This window comes from Achroia grisella, unplaced genomic scaffold (genome assembly GCF_030625045.1).
Source record: "Achroia grisella isolate CSIRO2021 unplaced genomic scaffold, CSIRO_AGI_Agris_v1 utg856, whole genome shotgun sequence".
Taxonomy (NCBI): Eukaryota; Metazoa; Arthropoda; class Insecta; order Lepidoptera; family Pyralidae; genus Achroia; species Achroia grisella.
In genome coordinates, this window is record NW_026713045.1 from 1772747 (window position 1) to 1791931 (window position 19185).

General features: G+C 35.2%; 1 protein-coding gene across 2 annotated transcripts; it reads left to right on the forward strand.

Annotated features, from left to right (window-relative positions):
• The first annotated feature begins 619 nt into the window (after nucleotides 1-619).
• Nucleotides 620-17654, forward strand: LOC131852718 (protein eyes shut). 2 transcript variants are annotated; one of them, XM_059203444.1, is made up of 23 exons: nucleotides 620-681; nucleotides 1666-1721; nucleotides 2262-2445; nucleotides 3935-4083; nucleotides 4619-4849; nucleotides 5308-5421; nucleotides 5683-5851; nucleotides 6310-7219; nucleotides 7434-7747; nucleotides 8090-8279; nucleotides 8469-8620; nucleotides 9363-9499; nucleotides 9737-9988; nucleotides 10416-10589; nucleotides 11263-11488; nucleotides 12050-12210; nucleotides 12775-12975; nucleotides 13436-13621; nucleotides 14009-14137; nucleotides 14702-14959; nucleotides 15326-15495; nucleotides 15987-16272; nucleotides 17035-17654. In XM_059203444.1, the coding sequence occupies exons 3-23, from the start codon at nucleotides 2315-2317 to the stop codon at nucleotides 17193-17195; spliced, it is 4701 nt and encodes a 1566-aa protein (XP_059059427.1). In that variant the 5' UTR covers nucleotides 620-681; nucleotides 1666-1721; nucleotides 2262-2314; the 3' UTR covers nucleotides 17196-17654. The 2 variants fall into 2 exon arrangements, with proteins under 2 accessions (XP_059059427.1, XP_059059426.1); XM_059203443.1 differs by lacking the exon at nucleotides 1666-1721 and having other exon boundaries at nucleotides 622-681.
• The last annotated feature ends 1531 nt before the right edge of the window (nucleotides 17655-19185 follow it).

Below are 19185 nucleotides of genomic sequence, written 5' to 3' on the forward strand. Positions count from 1 at the left end.
TAACTAAGTAATAACTAAATTAATTAAGTTTGTGCTATTCACGTAATAGTCACTTTCCATCAGGTTTTTCATCTTCGTATGGAACAGTAGGTATTTGTTCCATAAAAATATGTTTACCGATCGCTATGAACTTGGCTTGTTACATGATATTGTGGTAAACACTGAACGGGTATTGATTAGGTATTATTTGTTTATTGAATTCTAATAATTCCTATGATATCTCCATACTAATTTTTACTATATTAGTCATCGTATTATCTTTGTAGAAAAAAATTACTCATTATAGTACTGGAGATAAAAAATATTATTTTTTATATTGACTGTTACAGCCCTATTGCTTTGAAATTCCTACCCATCACGCATGCACGACTATAGGTATAGTTAGAGTTATAAAAACATTTGATTTATTCCAACTGAGCATCGTTACAATACAGTTGCTATCAATTTAAACCATGTCATGCCAGTAGGTGCTTTGTTGGATTATGTCACGGTGTTAGAATTTTGTCAATAATTTAACGCTCTGAAGCAGCAAGCATCGCTTGTTACTATGGTAACAGCGGCAGTAACCACACCGCGCCCACGAGACCTAATTTTCGATCTACTGTGCTATACCGTGTTAAGCGGCCTTACCAGTGTAACTCTTCAACCTAATGATAGGACAAGTGAAACATCACTTATAAGGTAAGTTTTAATTTTTTTATAATTATGTTGCAATCTGGGAAGATAGGTATCCTCGCTAAATGAAAATCGCAATAGACACAATGTTACAATATGTGACAAAAAAACATCTATTAAAAAGAGCAACACACAAGTTTCTTGCTCATTCTTCTTGTGATGAATCTGCATTCCGAATGAGTGGTAGAATCAAAATATGACTATTATATGTATATACAAAAGTGCTTGTAATGAGTTTATTTGAATAAAGATTATTTCTATTTCTATTGTTAACTTCTTATTTTTTTTAACTAGTCATAAAATATTATATAAGAAATTAGTATTTTTTTAATTAAGTAGATAACTACATATAAATTTTGCAGATTTAATTTAATAAATATTGTTTTTTATTAACTTTTTTACTAATAGGTATAAGTATATAGGAACAAAATATTATTTTTGCAAAGCTTAATTTAATTTAACAATCTATATTTATATTTAGAATGAGACTTGACTGAAAATTGCAGCTTCTTAGGGTGTTATATATAAGTTGTTAAGCCTGATAATCGTCCTTTGTGATAGACAAGTGTCTATAACAAAGGTATTATCCTGTAGACCCAGTGCCTTTACTTAAAGATTTATAACTTTTTTTTTTCAAGACCTAATCTAATAAATTATACAGTTAATTTCTCTTAAAACTAGTGCTACCATTTGTTGTAAACTGAATTGTAAGATTACAATTAAGTAATTATTAACATAACACAATAACTCATTAAAAGATAATATATAAAAACAGTTATTACAATATCACTCTATGCCTGTATTACCTTTTTATAGATTAGAGCCTACTACACGCGAACAACTGATATCTGAGTCTCTTTTCCATAATGTTACCGATTGTTTTTACGACATTTACTAGTTCATTTATTATCTAGTTATTACATTCAGATTTAGAAAATATTAGGGTTGTTAGGCACTAGTTATTTAGATACTATTTCACTTGAAGTTGAGCTTTTATGTTACTAGAATGGAAAGTAAACTGGTGATAAATGGCAACAGTTATCTAAGTAAGTACATAAACAGCACTTAATTATATTATGATAATAATAATGTGATGACGTATGGCGATCTCATGCATTGCCATTTCGAAGGCCTAAATCATCATAGTCTCATGTCTCTGTACCCTGTAGTGGCTTAAATAGGTGAGGTGAGACAAAGAGGACACAGTCTCGACAAAGTCTACCTAGACTAGTATCGAAACATTTTGAGGACCTCTATGATCTGGCGGTTTAGCACACCGCTTTACTTCCGATGGTCGTGAGTTCGATTCCTCGTATAACATTTGTATTCATGAATATGATTGTCTGTATCGGTCTAGGTATTTTCTATATACAAAAATGGTATTTAAGTATTTCTATCAGTTGTCTAGTAAACCTAACAAGCTCTACGTAGTTCGGGACTCGATGGCGCTTTGCGAATTGTCATGGGTGATTATTATATTATATTATTTTAACATAACACATACAAGCTAGTAATCCGTGGCGAGGACATGCTATACCAAGTCACTCGTTACCATGCCATTAATATTATTTTAATAATGTTTTTAGACGAAACCATGTTTCTGCACATTGGCTAACCCCAGCAACAGCTAGATACCGTAATGTTTAGTGATAAAAGTGGCGCAGTTCGCGCAGCTTGGTGTATTCTCTTAGCTGTTAAAATTGTGACCGCTGGAATATCGTGTCTCAGTAATCCCTGCTTTAATGGCATTTGTATTGACGACATCAACAGGTTAGTTACTTATAATTTATATAATAAATTTATTTGGTAAAACGGACCATACAAGGTAGGCATAAAATTAAGATAAATATACAAAGTAAATACATATTAGACAATTAACAAATATATTGACACTTCTATAGGTTCTAATATTATAAATTTGATATAATAAGTGCCTGTTATCTTTTTACATCTAAACGCCTAAGCTGAGTTAAGCTTAATTAAATTTTAACATGAAGATAGATCGCACCACGTGAACGGACGTACATCATTTTTATCTAAAAAATTGTCGAGAGGTCGAATATATAAAATTCGTCAGGAAATTAATAAGTTAATAATAATGACTAAATCTAGGTAAAAGAAGTTATAGGCATAAGTCAGTATTATTGTATGGTAGTTCAGACTCTCTCTGGCTACAGAATTTGATATCTTAGGTATCCGTAAACTATTATTGATATGATATAACTAACATGATTATTTTTTTAATGGTATGGTGGTATCCACCTGCACTAATGGCATACTAATAGCTGGACTGTACACCAGCGAAGGATTATAGAATGAGTATAAAGTCAAGCATTTAGCACTTGTTGGCCAAATTACGATAAATTAACGACGATGATTGCAGGACGATGGACCTCGTGCATGTTGACGTGCCGTGGTACATTGCTAGCAATGAGATCACTAGTTCCCAATACTAAACGTCCCTTTCCCCCGCCTGATGACATGCTACATAATTTAAGCCATAAGCAATATATGGGTAACAAAAGAAATGAATATAGTAGGTTGATAAATGATCGCGTGGCGTGCCTATACATATATTTATATTATTAATTCATATTTTAATATATTTGATATAGCTACATAATCTAGCAGCTCATTATTACTCAGAAACTATGTCGTTAACGATTTTCGGTCGTCGACTGCTCGATGATTTATAACGTTTATGAAGGTTTAAATAGGTTGTTACACTTACATCTACTGTGATAACTCTAACTACCACATCAAAGAATATGAAAAAGAGATGAATCTATTTTTGCAAGTATTGCAGGATTAAACAGCAGCGCTGGACTTGTAGCAAAATCTTTCATGTGTCTCATAATTAGGAATCGGGTCATAAATTTCAGTTTTTAAAAAAACAGCACTTACAATATACAAATATCTTTTACTCCAGTTATATTGTGCACAAAGTAAGAAGATCTTAAAAATGAAAAAAACTGTGTGTTGTATTATGTTCAAACTTTTGACTGACTCCGCTGGTATAATGGTGTAGACTCAACTAAAACTTTATAACAGTAGAGAACTATTGTGAACCTTCTGAATCCTATTCATACTGCTAATTTTCAGTATTCTTTTACAACTACGAAAATGTAATCGACAAGTACGCTCAGAGAAAATAACACAATATAAATTTGGATACTTTAGAGTCTACTATCACTCTTATAACGTGACAACATGACAAATTAAAATACATGTATAATATAGAAATCCTTATATATTTCAGCACATATTCATGTTATTGTGTGGATGGATATACGGGGGTGCAGTGCCAAACGAATTGGGATGAGTGTTGGTCATCGCCCTGTCAAAATGGAGGCACGTGTGTTGATGGTATAGCGTCATACAATTGCTCCTGTCCAGATGGATTTATTGGTAAGGAATAGGTTTAAAAAAATTGTAACTACTCACAAAAAAATGGTAACTGTCTTTACAGATAATATAATATTACATACTGTCGCCAATGTACAACAATATTTGTAAGGCACCACGGATGTTTCACTATTTTATATAACCCTTGATAGCGCTCATGCCTTATCATTCAGGAGAAAAGATTTCGAGCCTCCGTCCAATCCAATAATTTCACTGCCTTACCTCACCTCTCAATCGAAACACAGCTTGGCGACGGCAACTACACATCTTACAAAGACTACCTAGAGGAAGATTACATAGATATAATAGTAGCCAGTTAGAACCGTAATTGGCAAGTGTAAATGCATATGATGGTTTTAAGAGTCGATATCTCAACTTTTTACCTACCACATATAAATAATACCTGTAAAGTCATCAAATTAAAGAAAATAATTATAATTCAGTTACTTCTCAATTAGGCATTTACAGTATAATACCTGATTTCGAAAGTCTTTTAACATCAAATTGTATAACTGATATATGTTCTATGTATATTAAGGTGACAATTGCGAGACGAATTATAACGAATGTGAATCGAACCCATGTCTCAACAATGGAACTTGTATCGACATGACCAATGGATACATGTGTTCGTGTGTGCCTGGCTTCTCCGGACACCACTGCGAGGTGGACATAGCTGTATGCAACACCACCGAGGAGGTCCGCTGCTATAACGGCGCCAAGTGTATCGAGGGACCAGGTTTTAAATTCTACTGCGAATGTTTGCCAGGTGAGACTGATATTTAAAAGATCAACAAATTTCAATACGGTTTATAGCATGTATGATATCGTCACCAATTCTCCAAGAATATATGCAATATCTGCAATTGAATAATATTATTATACGAGTTGTTACGACTAGAAATCGATATGATCATAAGATTCGACACGGTCCCTTAATCCATACCCCTCCGATCGATCCCCCGTCCAATTCAAACGGGGATCGATATTACGACGGCCTGAGTCGAGGTTCCAATCCCTAGTGATGTCCTCAGTCTAAAGTCGTATCCGGCAGGCAGGAGTTGACCTTCAGTCGCTCCATAAGTTCTTCCGCGGGTGTGGAGTGTCATTTGCACTCGCCCCCTAACGTCCGGTGAAGCTGTAAAGGCTGAAAAAAAAAACCCTTAGTCATGTAAAGTAAGCACAATAAATGTTATGTACCTTCGTGTATATATGATGTATTCATAGGTTGGGCTGGAAAATATTGTGAAGATCAAGTTGATGAATGTCAGTCAGACCCTTGCCAGAATGGTGGAATTTGTATCGATGTGCACGCTGATTATATGTGCGCCTGTACATTTGGTATGCATTTTTTTTATTTTTGTATGGTTATGTCAATGTCGAGTTTCGCTGAATTTCGTTGAATTATTTGGGTATATATTTACTAAACAAAACCCTTCAGTATATCTAACCCAATGATTATTGTTGAAAGATAAGTTGTGGATCCTAATCATTCACAATAAAATTGTAAATTCGTACACTGTCTTTGATTATACCTACAATAGTCATTTATATTTTTTTCCATTGGTCTATTTCAAAGCAATCAATATATCCAAAATACAGGTTATACAGGCAAAAGCTGTGAAGTACAGATAGAATTCTGCGACGAAAATTCTTGCAGCAACAACGCACTTTGCGTGGTGGAGGAAGGGATGCGAGTGTGTTACTGCGTACCCGACTACCATGGAGAGCGGTGTGAGCTTCAGTATGATGAGTGTCTCCTGGGACCAAGGTATTCAATTGTTAACAACCTATTAACGTTCACGACGCTAGGCTAGAGTTACCGGAATTTCTCTTCAATATTGAAGTTACGATAAAGAGTACTAGTTAATGGTAGGTAGAACAATTTAGAATATAAGAGGTATACTGATTCAAATGACTTGTTTAATTATTATTTTATTACGTTACATAGTTTTCCTCGTACTTTTTTCTTTACTCTAAAGCAATTCATGTGTTGTTTCAATTCAGAGTAAAGATTTGTGACATTGAATGATACTGTGAAAACTAAAAGAAAAAGCAACAGACAAAAATATCGGGATAGGGCAAATAAGAAAATTGTATACTTTTATAGATATCAAATTATAATATTGACAATATCCTAATAATTTCTACACCTATATAATATGGGGCGTAATTGCCACTTAAAAAAAAAAAGCTTGTATCTGAAGTTCTTATTATGCTTAATTTTAGATGCATGAATGGAGGTACTTGTATTGATGGTGTTGACAATTTCACATGCTCATGTCCCTCTAGACTGACTGGAACATTATGCGAATGTTTGATACTAGACGACGGTTCTCATGATTGTGAATACGTTAGTCCCACGCCTCTAACAGCATCTACTCAATCTGTCTTATTAACTACAATGCATGAAGAAGTAACTACAGATATAACTACTTCATACTCAATAAGCTATAACGATACCATTGCAAGAACAAAGACTACAGATACAGAACTTTGGACTACAGCAACAAGCGAAATGGCTACATCTACCACAACAGCCGAGATTACAGCCATAGAAAGTATCACCACAGTCACTGAAAGTTCTAAAGCAAACCGTAGTGATGAAACAACTGAAACACCCAGAACAACGGCTTTTGAGCCCGTAACATTAAAAGAAGTTACCGATACCTCAGAAACATCAAGTATAACGTTAGAATCAGATGATTCAAAAACAGAATCTACTACGCAGTGTCAGGAAGGCTGTGAGCAAACATTAACTTCTATTAAGGATATAACTACTACTGAAATGACTAAAGCAGATACTGTAATGACTAAAGTAATAGAAACCACTGAATTAACAGTATCAATAACAGATACGACTGCACCTATAACTGAGTCAACTATAAAAGAAACAACACCAGAGATAACGACAACGTTGAAAAGTGATACGACAACAGAGAAAATGTTTACTGACAGTCCTACTGAACAGCCAAGTACTGAAATTCTTACATCACACATACCTCTAACAACTGAAAGTACAGAATTAACAACAAACTCCGATAACACGACATACGTATATACCACTGTACAGTCAGAATGTACCGACAACGTCTGTAATAATAACGGCCATTGCATCGCTTCTCCGCATGGTGTCCGAGTGAGTATCAATAAGATTTAAGTATTATACTACTTATACTACTAGGTATTTATGTGTATTATATGGTTGAACTTTGTACTTATGTTTGCAGAACAAGTTGTGCAATATTTTATTAGTTAGCAGTTAAATTAATGTAATTTTATCTAGACACTTCATTTATACATTACATCGAATCTAGAATGATTTATTACATTAATCAATTTAACATTTTTAGTGTCACTGCAACTTTAAGTACGCTGGAAGATTCTGTGATGAGAAAATAACTATTTCTTCAGCTGCTTTTGGAGGCAATTCATATATAACGCATAAACTTCGTAATAGTACTTCCATTGATATAGAATTCAACGCTAAAACACTTATCACAGACGGACAAATAATGCACGTTGATATAGCTGAAGGAGTCTACATGCAACTGTACATGGTATCAGGATTGTTAAAATTTAAATTTTCTTGTGGGTATCAAACGATGCTTTTGAGCGAGTTGAAAACGTTTGTCAATAAAGGATATCCCATGAAGATTGAGACTACGTAAGCAAAATTATTGTTATTAAAAACTATGAACAATTTAAATTGTCAGCAACTTCACCAAAATAAAAGAATATTATCCTTTGTTTCTTGAATATGTTATTAAATAAGATTTTACAAAGGATTAATTAACTAATTAATCATAAAATCTATTTTTAAAAATCTTCTTGATTTGTATAATTTACTAGTTTATTAGAATTTACATTATTGAGCCTATGTCCGTGGTGTTCAAGTTAACAAGCAACAAAAAGATTTTATCATATTCTTGATTTCCTCATTTTGACTTGTAATTGTAATTATGCTGTTTTGAGTCTCTAACTTTAAATTATTACTGTTTGTTGTTAGGCTAGACTTATATATAAAAGAGCAACATTGTAATGCGACCCTTCGGTTGAATGACACGGTTGCAATGAGCGGAGGACAAGTTGCTAATATAAGTTCCATTGACCATAACGCTACTCTGCATCTGGGAAATACGCCTGATAACAAGGATTCTGATAATAAACCATTTATTGGTTGCATTAAAGATTTAATGGTAATAAAATTTAAAATAAATTTTATATTGTTTATTTAACTTTCTTTTTTTATAATACACATATAGTTTAAAAAGTAATTTTAAAAATATTGTCTTCCAGTGACACCTCATTTCACTGTACTATATATATATATTTTTAGACTAATCTTCAATTTAATTTAAATACCCTATCTACTGTTATTTTGTAAGGTAAATGGTGAGAACCGTGAAGTATTCGGTGATGCGATGGTGGCGGGCGAAGTAAGCGAATGCGCCTCGTTGTCGTGCTTGTCTGCGCCCTGCCACAACGGTGGCTCGTGTAGCGACTTCGGCAACACATACACCTGCTCTTGTCCCAATGGGTACAATATTTTTATTATTATTAAGCAATGAAATTTCTGACCATTTTTGTCCACTTAATGATCAATTTTACCTCATCCAGATTTGGCATACTCAAACGATTTTTAACGTTTTTATATAAAAATTACGTGTCACTTTGTTTGTCCGCGATGAACTCCTATACTACTGAACCGATTGCAAATTTGATTGTGTGCAATTTGTTCCAACTTGAAAAATAGGATAGCTTACATCTCAATTTATAGTCGCAATATTATTTATTCAAGAACGTACGCCACAGCAACGCGTGGCCGGGTCTGCTATGTAGTTAATATATAAAAATCTATAAAATCAAATTTAAACACATATGCGGGCATTTAGACAATGAGGTGAAGGTGAAATGATAATTCCGTTTTAAGTGATTAAAATAGTAAAGAATTTGAACCTGATGGAAAATTACAACTGTAGCTTATATATACAAGTATAAGAGGAGTATTAAGTTGTTATATGTTCTGTGATACCTTACATGGGTTGACATTCTTGTACTAAGTTGCTTGGTTGTTGGTATATACGCAGACAACTTTGTACAAAGGCTACAATGTTAATATTAGACCCACGAGCACGACTCGTCCGTTCCGCTTGTGAGCTGCTCGTATAATGCATTTTCTGTGGCCGAGTCACTGTTCATAGTCTGTATTTTGTGCCCGTGTGTGTTGTTGAAAATATACAATTTACGAGGAGTAAGTGTAATGATTATTTGTCCGCCAGCTGGATGGGAGAACAGTGCAGACAGTCTGTATGTGATAATAATCCTTGTGAGGCGGGTGGTAGCTGCGTGCGCCACCCCGGCAGCGGTTTCCTTTGCCTTTGTCCTTACGGGAAACACGGGATATTCTGTGAATACAGTGAGTGCTTCTTCAATATTTTATATAACTTTAACAACTAATGTAATTGTACCTACACATCCACCACAATTATGAAAGTTTTAAAAGTGGCATGAACTTCCTTGGCTTTATTCTATATCTCATTGGCTATGTTTACCGTTTTTTTTCTATAAACGTCTATAATATTAATCACGTCTTCTTTGTAGCTGAGACATGACGATCTTAACGTTATCAGTAATAAATTCGAAATTTCTGCAGACGTGGAAATAACTCGGCCATCATTAGCTCCAATTAGCACCGGCATATCGTCATACCTGCTGTACCCACTGTCGCCTGGTGCCGTGCACTCGGACCGCTTCGATCTGCGCCTGCGCTTTCACACGGCCGACATGGATCAAATATCGCTGTTAGCTTTCGTTGGACAAGCGGGGCGACACGACTCGCGCACTCAACATTTGGCTGTAACGTTCGTTAAAGGATATATTATGCTTACTTGGAACATGGGCAGCGGTGAGTGACAATTTAATAAAAAGTTGGTAACTAGAATGAAGGTTAACCAGGTTCAAAGTTTATAGCTGCTGCAAATGTAACCATGAAGCTGCTGCAAAGACCGTCTTCAGTATTGTGTTAGAATTAGGTGAATTGAATGTTATGTTGTATATTTAATAGGTAGTGAGTCAGGTATGTGGCTGAAACAGTTACAAAATTATAAAGGATACTTGGTACTTGAGTACCAAGAATATCATTTTAGTTGCACTAAACCCTAAATAATTTTTGTGCTGGACAAGAATTTATCAAGAGAAATCAATTTCGCTAAATTTACTATGCTACCTAAAATTCATGTACGATAAAATACGCTAAATTTAAAATTAGGAATACGGATATCGTGAGTCCGTACTTACTGTCATGACATTTACGCATTGTCGGTGGGCTGAAGGTCCTCGGCGCGTGTTCTCTGCTCGCGCGCTGTCAGCTCGGCGTGGAGGGCACGCGCTGCGAGTGTGGCGGCGCGGCCGCAACGCCGGCTTCAGCGTCGACGGCCGCCACAACGCCTCCGGTAACGCGCCCGCACGGGATACTCACATGACTCTCTTGCCCTATCTCTATATCGGTAAGTTAAACAAAAATAATACACGTTCTAACAATAGTAATTCAACCGTTATTTTTCAAATCACAGTTTATAATCAAATTTTAAAAATAAAATGGTGATGAAAGAGGACTATAAGGAATTTTAGGAATTCGTCTACGTACCCCCGTCTAACCTAGCTTTTACTTTTTAGAAGTTATAGTTTGTACTATTCCTTAAAAATAGCAACGCATAATTGCGGATCACTCAAATTGTACATGTAAATATAGGTGAGCAACGATTCTTTATGGATGATAAAGGAATGGTGCACCTGTCTGCGCTAACATTTTATGCTGGTGGGGCACCAGTAGAGAATGATGATAGAGCATGTGGTCAGGTCAGTTGGCCCATCGTGACAAATTCACCAGGAACTTATCATGACGGTTTCCAGGAAGAACCATCTTGAGGTCAACTTGACAACATTGCAAGATATGGGTTCAGTTCATCCACATTGCTCACAATCCCATTACCCCGATTTACCCGGGCAACATTTACCTACCATAAGGCAGAACGACTACTTGTTCTCAATTTCAGTTAGGTAACAAAAAAATATAGGCATGAAGCTTCTTTTAAGAAGGTACCTGAAATTTTCTGTGACGTTTGAACGACTTTTCTAATTATCGTCTATCACAAAATTGACAACATTTTTTATGAACAGGTGGCCACCCGTCTGAGGGATTCGGTGAACTGCCGCACGACTTGCCACTTCATAGCGGATGGCGCGGTTGTGTGTGGGACGTGTCCGGCGCGGTGTCCGGCCCGGGCTCGGCGGCCGGACGAGCGCTCGCCGGACGCGGCGCTGGACAATGTGGTGTCGCGCAATGTACTGCCAAGTCGTGCAGTGCGCCTAATGGTGTCTGTATACAGTCTCCTGCTACTTATGGGTATTGTAGTATATATAGTATTTGGTATATCTATGTCTAATATATAATCATATACATATACAATCTAAGTACGTATAATCTAAAATGTTATAACGTATTCTGTGAAGTTGATAGTCTGTATTGAAAAATGGCGGGAACGGGCAAATTAAATGTGAAGCGAATTAGTTTTTTATTCACATGAATATTTAAATACAGTACAAGTATAGGTACAATTAATAGTATTTTTAAGTCGGTATTTAATATCAAAATTTATACTTGTAGCGCGGTGGTTTATAGTAGTATTATGATGTGATTAGGTGTCGCTGCTAATTAAATCTAATTAAAATATGTGGAGACGTAAACAAATGGAAGGCTGCCTAGTGCTGACAGAAATATTCCAAATATAGCCACATATTAAATAAGCAATGAATAACTGAAACGACAATGATATTGATCAATAAAACAAGACATATCCCAAAACAGATCTGATGCTATAATCTCTGCTAGTATTACACTCCAAAAAATTTACACATTAAACACTTTTTAATTCAAAACTACTTGAGAACTAATATTTTATTTTAGATGCATTTGTAACGAAGGCTGGTTCGGCCCAACTTGTTCGTCCAAAACAAATCCGTGTGATCATTTTGTATCAAAATGTCAAGGAAGATGCGTCATAAATACGAAGAACGAAGCGCAGTGCGATTGTCCTTATGGGAAGACTGGGACAGACTGTGATCAAGGTAGGCGTGCAATGTAAAAATATTTTAGGTGTTTATAAACGATTCCTACAATACAAACCGTAATTTATGTATAGTTTTAATACTTCGAGACTTTTCTCTCTTACGCTGAAGAGACTAAACTGACATATTGTGTTCGCCACTTTGCTTCCTAAAACGTGTTGTGCATGTAAAAATGAGAGTTCATATATCCTAACTCCATCATCCATCACACAATAATATTTCAGTGATCGAATCTTTACAATCGTACATTGTATTGTTCTAAAGTTGCAATTGTGGAAAATTTGTATTGTTACCGAAACTAAATAACAATCAAATACTATAATAGTAGAATTGTGGTCACTATGTTCATACCTTTAAATTCAAATAGTAATAGATATGTATTAATAATCATGTAGGTACCTACAATCTCGTTTCAGAAGAGTTAGAATTGAGTTTCTACTTCATTTTATGATTTTATGAAAATACATTCCGAAACTTGATTTACTTGTATCTCAAGTGTATGTAATAGACCTACCCTACTAGTATAAATATATCTTAATTAGGTTATTGTGTATGTTTCCCCAGATCTGATACCGACAGACGTCCTGTTCACCGGCACTAGATCCTACATCAGGCTGCATCCTCGTACGATATCCAGCGTCAGTCTATCACTGGAGGCCGAGATCAAGCCTTCCAAGGAACGTGGTCTGGTGTTGTTTGGGCTGACTCCGCACTTCTACACTACGTTGTCGATGCAGGGTGGCCTGTTGGAGTATAGATGGACAGGTTAAAATAATTTTCTTCTTTTTAATGCGCAATCAATCGTACTTTGTATTATATACTCATTTATTTCTACTCCTAAAAGCTACTTCTATTTCTACTGATTGTTGTACTTTTCTTATACTTACGTTATCGGCGAAGTCTTAGCCAAATGAGAATTTGAATGTATTGTACAACTCTATAAAAATGTAAATCTGGTTATATTTTACTAACTTACATACTTTGTCATTACAATATAATATAATAATGATCAAATCAATATTACAACTAACGTCGCACACCGGCTTCGCTCGGTTACTAAAACATTATATTATTCACGCCTGCAGACAGCATAAAAAATCTCTTCAGTATTTTTTCAGATTATAGCAAACTTCAGATAGGATACGGCGAGGAACTTTTTTATAACATGTATAGAATTTTTCTAAAACATAATAAGACTGTATCATCCACTGTTGTGTGCCTTCAGATCGTCTGTCAGGGATGACCTCTCTGGTGCGAAGTGGGGTGGTACTCTCCATGTCTCAATGGCATAACATAAAGGCGGGCCGATACGGCAGCCGGCTGTACGTCTGGGTGGACGGAGCACTCAGCACGGAAGCCATGCTCGCGCATGCGTTCCCGCACACTGCCAGCAATGCTTCTATACATCTAGGTAATCTTGGATGTGATACATATACCTTTTAATGAACATTTGATTTGATACATTTTGATGTACAGAATGAGATTATGCGAGCCTACTGCCGTCTTCCGGATTAACTTTGGTTTGTTGTCGGTGTTTTTACAGTTTAGTATGTCAGAAATATAAATGTACACATAAAAGTTTTTGGTGTTAGCCTGGTATCAATTTGAACCACAACGATAATAAATTTGACTTTAATCATATAAAATTAATTAATGTATTGTTAGCTCTCTAATAAATGCTAACTACAGGTACCCTTTTGTACTAATTTGAAGCAAGAATATGCGATTACAATCAATCATCAACTTCCCACTTTAGGCTATGACAGCAGAATATAAACCCAAATTAATGTATTTTTAGGAGGTACGAACGATTTATCTACGTTGCCATTCGATGCAATGTCTGGACCGCCGGAGTCATTTACAGGCTGCATTAGAAATCTTCACATCAACAATATTTTACTGCCTCTCGAACCCCAGAATATACAAGGTAATAAGTTCTGAATTCTACAATATCGTAAAAATATTAGGTGCAAAAAATATATCACTTACTTTTGAGATATTTGTTAAGTTGCATACTATAAGTGTGCAACTTTTTGTACATAATAGTGCATTTACATGCACTATTAGTACAAAAAGATGTAAAAATAGCAAGGTAAAAGTAACAACGCCTTGTTGCTAAAAAGCGATCTCTTCCAGGCATATCATATGAACAAGTTTATTTATTTTGTGTTGTCTTGTTATTTTCTTCTTGGAGGAAATCCTTCTTGGAGTCCCACCCACAAGCCTTTTGGTATGGGTGGGTACTGTGAGATACTTACTCACTAAAACTCCAAAGTATCCCTACGAAGGGCCTATTGCCAGAGCACGGGGTCGTAATGACGTTCGTACGCGATTCCGGCAGCAATACTATCTTATCCTACTCTAGTGTAACGCAACGAACGCACTACGACTTGGCAGAAGTTCTTTAAGTTAGGCAATGTCGATATATCTGTTTTAGCGTCGTGAATAAATTTTGTAGAATCCTACGTCTCTAAAAAATAATGTTTTCCAGAGGGACGCAATGTCTTGGATTGCGACGGCACGGCGTGCGGCGGGGAGACTTGCGGCGGCGGCGCCTGCAGCGTGCAGGCGGGTCGTGCGCACTGCGCTTGCCCACCCAACGACGCCACTGCCACAGCTGGCAGCACCTCTGCACGCTGCCGACGCCATACCACGTGCTCACCAGCAAATTGCGCTCCACCTACCGGCATCTGTAGAAGAGGCACCTGCGTGTGCGCTACCGGATTTGCTGGTTTCAATTGTGAAACAAGTACCTACGTACTTCTATTGTTAAATTGGTTTGAAATTATAGCTACAACATAGTTATTAAAATCAGATATCTCCTCGAAGACAAATGGCCAGATTCTTTAGAACAGGGCAGAATGTAGAGCTTTATTTTCACTTGTACCAATTTATACATACCTCTTGTGCCTTATTTCATTTTACTATCAGTTCTCTCACCAGGCAAGAGATGATTCGATTCTCTGTGATAAATTGGAAATGTTATCTTTGCCGTACAAGCACTTTTTAAGGTTGGCATAGATAAGAAATTTCCGTACTAAAGCGGGAAAAGTAATATCACGAGATACTTTTAATTATACACGTAAAATATTTACAAACACCTACATTCTTCTAGGGATAAACATCACGATACCGCAATTCAGTGGTGAATCGTTTATGTCATTGGGTCGTGGCTCTGCCTCGAGATACAGCGGGAAGCAACGCGTAGTGCTCCAGCGGCCCGACTACCTCACACTAAACTTTACCACGGCTGAACTAAACGGGCTACTCGTATGGTTGGTTATGGTGCGTACCCTACTTTTAAACCGATTACAGAAATTACGAGGTTCCTAACTCAACTGCTGTTTATGTAAGAGAGGTAATTTCCCAAACTTGTGATTACACCACAAGTTGTTAATGTTGTAACGTTCCTTTATAAAAAGATCTAATTAAAAGTGTCATATAGGAGGGAAGAGGATTGTTAATAATGTAGACTGAAAATCTCAGGGTTCTTGGTCTGGGTTACCTCCACGCTATTCCCCCTGGAAACCGGAGTGGTAGATTGCTATTTGCCAAGATTGGCTAACTGACCTGATTTTATGTAGGCTCGCACCATTCCCCACTGGTGCCCTGCTAGCATGAGCGCAGTCACATGCATTATTCCATTAGCATTAATAAAAAAAACTGTCATATATATAAGTACATTGATTTTATATATCTTATTGGTATGAAAAATTGACTAATTTTATGAAACCTACTTAAAGACATTGAAATATCTTATCTCTTATATTTTACAGGACCACAACTTTATGGGTATAGGGTTAGAGAATGCTTTTCTCAAGTTAGTGTGGTCGTTTCATCACAACATCACCCAAGATTTACAGGAAGACCTCAGTAAAACATCCCGAATTGTTTCAAGATCGGTGCCACAAGCAGGTTTCCTATCTGACGGCGAGTGGCATACCCTTGTTGTAAAATTGGAGAAAAACAATATTGTGTTGATTGTTGACCAGGCATTGGCTTATGTTGAAGAGCCAGGATTAAATAGAGACGTTAGCTACGGTGATGTCAATGTATATATAGGTAAGATTCATGTTGTCTAGATTACTGTAAAAGACGTTGTACGATTTAAGCCCAATTTGTTAAAATTAGATGTATTAACTTTGAATTATAGGAATACCCCGCCCAAAATGAGAGGAGGGAAAAAAGTTAACAATGTATTATGTACTAGCCCCATTACCTGCACTGTGTCCTGAGCCTTCAACACGCTCTGGCCTGGAAACTATAATGACGACATTTGTGAATAGATCCAATTAATTCACGCCTCTGCATCATAAACACTTTTGTAACATGTGTAAATAACACTCTAATTAGGATTCCAAGAATAGACAGATCACAAAATCCTATAGTATTTACATAGGTAGGTACTAGTACAAGTGACTGTACAATTGTACATATTCACGACCATAAAGAAACAGTTTATCAATAATGATAAGTAACAAACATTCCTTGTAAGAATTTCCTTTAGACTTAGCTTGATCATATATTAGAAATTTCAACTTTGCAGAGTGAAGATAAATTAGATTAAATGGCAACTCTTTACTCATATGCATAAGTAACTCTAATTAAGTATACAGGTTTAAAGCTAGACTCCCAACGATATGAGACTTGACAACGTGAGAGAATGAGACAGTGGTATCATTATATATACCTATATATTACTTAATTAAGTAAGGTCCATTTCCCTTAGTAGGCACTAACGTCGTAACGAGCATTGTATTCTTACACTTTCATACCAAGCGGTACCTGCTCTTGCCTAATTTATTCAACTTTATTTACTTACAGGTGGCATAACAGAGGAAAATAGTAAATTAGCAAAGAAGTGGTTCCCAAAAAATTTCAAAGGCTGCATAGACAACATATCAACTAGTCCTGAAATATACGTAACCAATTATACAGATGTATATAGCGAGAATGTCAAATCGTGCCAACTATTCCCAATATAACCATACTGCTCGACGCCTGTTTGAGTTTGAGTCGTCATTTTGACTGAGTGAATACTGCCTAGTAAAACAATGAGCTAAATATTATAGAAGTACTTATCGATTTCAACAATAGCGGCATATAGTATACTAGTAGGTATATGGTATGACATAACATACCCATACTCATTCCATAATAGTATAACCCTAGACGACAGTAAGCTCACACAAGTCTTATGTAGTCAAATACTCATAGTACAAAGATTTTTCTAGTCTTCTTATCGGACCAAAAGTGTGTCTTATTAAATGTACTTATTTGTTAGAATTTTACTTGTATTTTTAAATCGTTTTAAGGTACTTGATATACTAATATTCTGCCAACGATAAAACTCCATTTATTATAATAAATGTGAGGTGTTGATTAAGTATTTTTGTTAATAGAGCCGTGAAGTAATTAAACAGTCGTCATACACAAAATATAGTTTTATTGATATATCCATGTTTAATAAATTGTATACATAACATCATCAAATATTATATTATAAACATATACATTTCGTTATACGTACTTAATACAAACACAAATACAATATGAGATGTTATCCCCGTTAATCATATATTTCATTAATTTTAAAACGTTTAGTCTCAACATAGCATAGTAATTTCCATTGTCATACATGTTCAGTACATGCTCTTACACAAAGCTCAGAAACATCAGATTTATTTACAATTTTTAATATTTAAAGCAAGATGTACATTCTTTAAAAGTCGTAAAATTCGTTAGGCCTATTTACAAGTGGAATAAAGTTGGAATGCTTGTCTGTACTACACAATTTCGTCAGCAATCGGTGTATTGTTTAGTGTCTAAAATCTCATAGGAACAATTAATTCCTTTATTGGATACACGACAATTACAGAAACACTATATATTTCTAAAAAATAAATATTATGTATTAAGCAATAAAGAATAAATAAATATTAATTGCACATTGTTATTATAAAATTTAGAAAATTAAATATTTGTTTTACAAAAGTAAGCTGTGCTTACCTTCAATAACGTCTTACAGGTATCAAATGACACATTGGAACAGTTGCCCTCAAATAGAAATAACCATAAAGCAGTATATTGAAATAGAGGAAGTAACATATACCTTAGGAATGTCTCCAATAACAATAATAAATATACATATAGAAATAATAGAATAGCTGATCACAGGAGAAGTAAATATTATATATTTACGTAATATAGACAACTATTGGATGCGTCAATGTAATTCCTTCCTATAATATAACATCAACATTAGTATCTAGTGATAGTTCAAATAGAATACTGAAACATTGAATGTGGCCAGTTCTAACTGCCGATAACAATATTCAGTGTTACTTATGATATTTCCACAATACTTTCAGACCACATATCTAATTAGTTACTATTACAAGATACCATGTTACTAGAACATCAAGTTTAAAATGGGAATCTCATACAACGGCATGACAATTTACTACTAACTTTTTTAATAAAACATATGATATTTTGCTAATCTAAAACAAAATTCATTTAATATAACATTAACTACTATATGGAAATCAATTATTAATTTCTCTAATAATGTCATTAACGTAATATAACGCCAATAATTATTTTAAAATATATTTGAAATATTACATTTTGGCGATAATTCCCTTGACAACTCAATAATTATGTCGGGTGGTAACAATCTCAATAATTCGTTAAATTCTAAATATATAAACAAATTACCCTATTCATAATATTAGGTATGTCATCAATTAAAAGTCATGCTTATTGATTAAAATGAAATAATAGACGGTGATAAAGTATGAGTAATATACACTTCACATTAATAATATTAATTAAGCATTCCGAGTTAATAAAATCGGTTTCAGTTTTCATGTTCCACATTTACATATAGCGATTGGTCTGTCCTGTGCGCATAGGGACAGTGTCCCACTAAACAATATCCTGTGGCCACTGCAGCACAGTACATGCGGAGAG

Bases quoted from the DNA above. Each gene is read 5' to 3' on its own strand.
- LOC131852718 (XM_059203444.1), top strand. From the start codon at position 2,315: ATGTTTAGTGATAAAAGTGGCGCAGTTCGCGCAGCTTGGTGTATTCTC. The intron at 4,084-4,618 runs GTAAGGAATAGG...ATGTATATTAAG, and splicing joins CTGTCCAGATGGATTTATTG to GTGACAATTGCGAGACGAAT. The intron at 12,211-12,774 runs GTAGGCGTGCAA...ATGTTTCCCCAG, and splicing joins TGGGACAGACTGTGATCAAG to ATCTGATACCGACAGACGTC.